The sequence below is a fragment of the Sinocyclocheilus rhinocerous genome, unplaced genomic scaffold (assembly GCF_001515625.1).
Source record: "Sinocyclocheilus rhinocerous isolate Xijiao unplaced genomic scaffold, SAMN03320098_v1.1 scaffold554, whole genome shotgun sequence".
In the NCBI taxonomy this organism is placed as follows: Eukaryota; Metazoa; Chordata; class Actinopteri; order Cypriniformes; family Cyprinidae; genus Sinocyclocheilus; species Sinocyclocheilus rhinocerous.
The window spans coordinates 256626-261963 of NW_015627893.1; the positions used below are offsets into that span (position 1 = coordinate 256626).

The window sequence follows — 5338 nt, forward strand, 5'->3', positions numbered from 1 at the left end:
TCGATTGTCCACTTTCAACCACTGGAGGCTGTAGACATTGACTGCATTTGTGGTGAAAACGCTCAAGTGCTCAAATGTGTTTTTACAGCTAAGGACCACCTACTCACTCAACATGTAATTATTGTGGGAAAACGTGCCAAAGAATGTATTATATGTTTGCCTTTTGTAATCGCAAGAGAAATAAATGACCTGGTTGGTGCGCCATCCCTCAGTCTATCAAGATTGCATATGTGCTAAAAATAAATTAAGGTCACACTAGATATTCATAAGGAAATAGATAATAGTTCAGAACAGAAATCTCTTGCCTGCCAGAATCAGGGGTGAGCTGTGGTAAAGAATGCAGTAAATCATGTAGAATGCAGTGTGACAGCTCACATAACATGCACTGATAGTTCAAGTAATATCTCTTTAGCTGTGTCTGCGAGAAAAACAAAATAGTAATTCTATTAGGGGAAGCTCATTTGCTCAGCTCACTATTTTCCCACGCATGCACTGCAGGAAACCTTTTTATTTTGTATACTGTCTTGTCATGAAGGATGCGATCAGGCAGTCTAACATGGGGGAGGGTAGAGAGAGCAAGCATCTCATGCAGGGATGCAGCAAGCATCTGATTGGCTGCATATATACACGACATCAGAGCTGGAGAAAGCAGAGAGGAGAGGAAACACTGCGACGCAAGGAGGGATCCCAGCATCTCACTTCGCTGGGTATTCAGTCCTGAGCTTCTCCCGCTGGGGCAAATCCCCTGAATCCCACATCTATTTCTAAAGCAGCGCTTCTCCTCTAGTCTCTTTAGCCATGAATTACCTGCGCCGGCGTCTGTCGGACAGCACCTTTATCTCCAACCTGCCTGATGGCTACATGTCAGACCTGCAGAAACCTGATCTTCCTCAGCCTCCCCCTCCTGGACCAGCCTCAGGACCAGCTCCAGTGTCCCCGGGCCAGGAGAGAAACCCCATCCAACCCCAGCCTCTGGGCACGGGATTCTTCAGCTCCATCACCAGTGTGGTGAAGCAGACGGCCGCCTCAGCAGGGCTGGTGGAGCAAACGCCTGTGCCTGCATCATCCAAGAGACACAAGCTCCTGCTGGTCATCGATGAACCACAACAGGACTGGTGAGAGCAATGATTTTCACTTGAGCTCCTCGATAAGGTTGATTTTTCTAACCAGGCTGTTTGGCTTCTCCGCTTTTTAAAATCCTTATCTGTTGAGTTATTTAGTGCTAAGCGTAGTGCTGTCAAACGATTAATCGCGATTAATCGCATCCCAAATAAAAGTTTTTGTTACTTAATATATGTGTGCTGTGTATATTTATTATGTATATATAAATACACACACATGCATGTATATATTTCAGAAACATATGTTATGTTTATATATTAAATATATTTATTTATAATATAACTTATATGAATATAAACACTAGCTAAGCATAATCATTTAATTTTGTTTTGGTGGAAATAAAAAACAAGAAGATATAGTAAATGCACACTTTAATAATTTACATCTTTCATTCACATGCTTCATGCTGTTATTGGCTGGAAAAAAGGCAACGCCATTACTGAATAAATCTTAGGTCTCACTGATCTACATGCATAAAGTGTGTTTGATTTGTAATGATATTTCACTTACTCACTCACGCAAGATGACAATGTAGCACATAACACAGAGATTATTTAGAAAATAATAGTGAATTATTAATATACATGTAAAAGAATATGGGTGAATCTCAGGAGCAGGAATATCTGAAGAATTTCCAGACTTTAGAAAAATCAGGTGGACTCTGCAAATTGATGACAATAATGCTTACATATTTCCACTATGTCATATCTGTTCTATCCTCAATTTCCTTGGTCTTTTGCTCAACAGATTAGTGTGAGGAGTAAATGCATGCTAATTATCCTTTAAATCCATATTTGTAATAGCATGCAGAAGAAATGGTCAAATATTGTTTAGTCTTGCAGAGAGTATGCTGTTAATTTGTGTGCTATAAAGAATGAAGATTTTTGCGATACAGTGTATGTCAAAGATATTATGGATATTACAGTATAATGTCAAAGAGTATATGTTTAGAGACAGACAAACTGGCTGACTGATTGCTTTCTAGCTGCTTTCAGATGTCACATATCATATCATATTTTTATGGTTAGTGTAAATAATCCTGTCTGAATCAAAGTTCCCAAAACATGTAATAACATATAATGCAGATAAAGATATATATTAAATACATTTTATGTTTAAAGGATCTGCTATGAATATGTTAATAATATGGATTTTATTCAATTAAATCTTGCTGACATGCGTATAACCTTTAGAAAATTATTTTATTAGAGAAATTGTTGAATAATGTGTAAATAAAATACATGTGCTTAGTTGAGAATAATTTGGGATTAAATGGGTCACTAATATCCACAATAAGTGACCATTGGTTTACGTGTTTGCTCCACCGGTTTACAGTAATAACTCCTGTCTGAAGGAAGTCTGTTGTGTTATGTTTTGTGTGGTGAAGATTAGACTAAAATTTTAAGCCCTTTAACATCAATACATTGACATCTTGAAATTAATAGGTGCAGTAAGTTAACATTTTGTATTTGACATCCTATAGCCATGTCTACATTACAATAATTAGATTAAACATTAAAATGCTTTCAACTTTCTTATATATTACACTGTAAAAAAAATCCGTAAAATTTACGGTAGAAAACCGGCAGCTGTGGTTGCCGGAATTTTACCGTAAAAAATACGGTAGCAACGTTTTAGGTTTTACGGTTTTAACTTAAATTTACAGTTAAATACCGTAATTTCATTAACTGATATAACCCAAACATTCTACAGTGTAAAAAATGACCTTGAATTTAATGGTGAAAGACTGTAAAAATGCTACAATAAAAACCTGTTAAATGGTTAACGGTAAATTCCCCTACTATATACGGTGAAAAACTGTATTGGACATTACATGTAATTTTACGGTAGTATACCATTTTTGGAAGTGAAAAAGACCGTATAATTTACAGTGAATAACCGTAAATTGACATTCCCAGAATTCCCTGCGTTACATTTCAAATTGGATATTTTTTTTGTTGAAATAACCATGTTTCTTCTTAATTTTTTTCTTATCAGTTTTGTATATTAGGGTTGTGTGTTACACCTAATGTTGTTAAATGAATGTCTATTGCATTATTTCAGTTTCATGTGTGTCACCATGATGGTGTTTAATGCTTGTGTGAATGACACTGTGCACCTTTTATATTATTTAAAAGCTGCTTGTGATGGGCTTTAATTCATCATGTGACTTTCTCATCAGCACCTGCTTTTGATGGTTATCTGTGTATTACAAAGGTACAAAACAGATTTCAGTACTTCAGTAGGTTGGTATAATAACATTATATCAGTTAATGAAATTATGGTATTTAACTGTAAATTTAAGTTAAAACCGTAACACCTAAAATGTTGCTACCATATTTTTTACGGTAAAATTCTGGCAAACACAGCTACTGGTTTTTTTACCGTAAATTTTATGGATTTTTTTTTACAGTGTATTTATATACAGTATAATATACTGTAATTTAAACTGTGATGTTGTTAGCAATATAACCTTCACTACACAGCACCTTTTGCAACACACATTAATAGCCAAGATTTCAGTCCGGCTCTGAATCCATAGTATCCGTCAGCAGAGGAACCGTCCCAAAAATTAGTGCACTGCACTGCATGACACTGTTGGTGAAATGTATAATTACTAACAAGACGTTTAAACTCCACTGGTCTGAATTATAGCTCTTCATGTTACTAGCACAGCAACCTCAATCCAGTTTGGTGGCAATTTTGGCACTGCAGCTCTATAATACAGCTAAATCGACCTATTTTGAACATATTACAACATATGTAACATATACGTTGACAGAATTAATTTTGTCATTAAAAATAAATGATCATAATCATTTACATCATGTGTGTCCTGATATTCCCTACATGATGTTGATCAAATGTCCCCACAAGGATATTAATACCTGTAAATTTTGACCTTGTGAGGAAATTTTTTTGTCCCAATGAGGAAATAAACTTATAAATCATACAGCATGATGTTTTTTGCAAGTGGAAAAATTTGTGTGAGGGGTAGGTTTAGGGTAAGTGGACAGAAAATACAGTTTGTACAGTAGAAAGACCATTACACCTATAGAGAGTCCCTGTAAAACATGGAAACCAGTGTGTGTCTAACCTCAAGTTGAAGTGAAAACATTGATTCACGTTGTAACAAGGCAATTTAATCGAGGAATTCCTGGAATGTCACACGAACTACTTCAGGTGAAAAAATGAGCAGAAATGTTGATCACCATGGTAACTAGCCGACTGCACAATATGCCATCATCCTCGTGCCAACATTTAGGGAAAAAATACCACCTTCATATACGTTCCCAGAAAAAGAAGTGTAACGATTGTACAGCAGCTTGTCACTGGAGTAGTACCCTATCTTCGTACACTATTTACCCTTAAAAGGTTCATAGAAGTACCTTAAGCGTATAGTGGTACCATATTGCTACTCTTAAGGTACTAATATGCGCATTTAACGGCTTCAGTGACAAACTGTTGTCAAAGCTTGTTATATGTAGCACAGTTCTAAAGAGGTTTTTTTTACATAAATGATTGATGAATCAGAGATAATTAATGAACTCACATATGATAAAGTACATTACTATGTAATCTTAATTTCACTTAAGTATTTGTGTGAAATATGAGTGCATTTCTGTATGATCAAATTCATTTCAATTTGAAAAAAAAAAATAATAACCCTGAGCTTCTCATTTTGGTAATACTTTGAACGGAAAAATTTATATTTTAAATATAAATATATATTTAAATATATATCGTAAACAGAGCTTGGTAGATTACTTACAAACTGTAGTCAGTTACTGATTACAGATTACACAATTAAAATTGTAGTTATTTTAGTCATTTTAGGTAATGTATTCCGAGTACTTTTTAGATTACTCATAGATTACTTTTTATTAATCTTGTTTTAAATTTACCATTAAAAGTACCATATTGATAGAAAAAAAAGAAAATATATTCCTTGAAATATTTCTTTCTTTTTTTCTTTCTTTCTTTCTTTCTTTCTTTGTGAATATGGTCAAAGCTGAATGGTATGACACACAGCAGGATTTTTAGAAAGGAAAGTGTAAAAGAGGAAAAAAGAAGAATTAGGGAGAATCAATAAATTATGAATAATGAGCATTTTAAAATGTAATGATTGTTTATGCATTATTACTGATTATGCTATCCAGATTACGTGTAATCAGATACTATCCAGCTCTTATCGTAAATATATATATATATATAT

The 5338-nt window shown here is 34.4% G+C and overlaps 1 protein-coding gene across 1 annotated transcript in view; it reads left to right on the forward strand.

Moving 5' to 3' along the window:
* The first annotated feature begins 628 nt into the window (after nucleotides 1-628).
* LOC107736948 (synapsin-2-like) overlaps nucleotides 629-5338 on the forward strand; it is an 11558-nt gene continuing 6848 nt past the window's right edge. Inside the window, 1 exon segment of the mRNA XM_016548331.1 lies at nucleotides 629-1173. Coding sequence (XP_016403817.1) covers nucleotides 799-1173 — 375 coding nt within the window. The 5' untranslated portion in view covers nucleotides 629-798.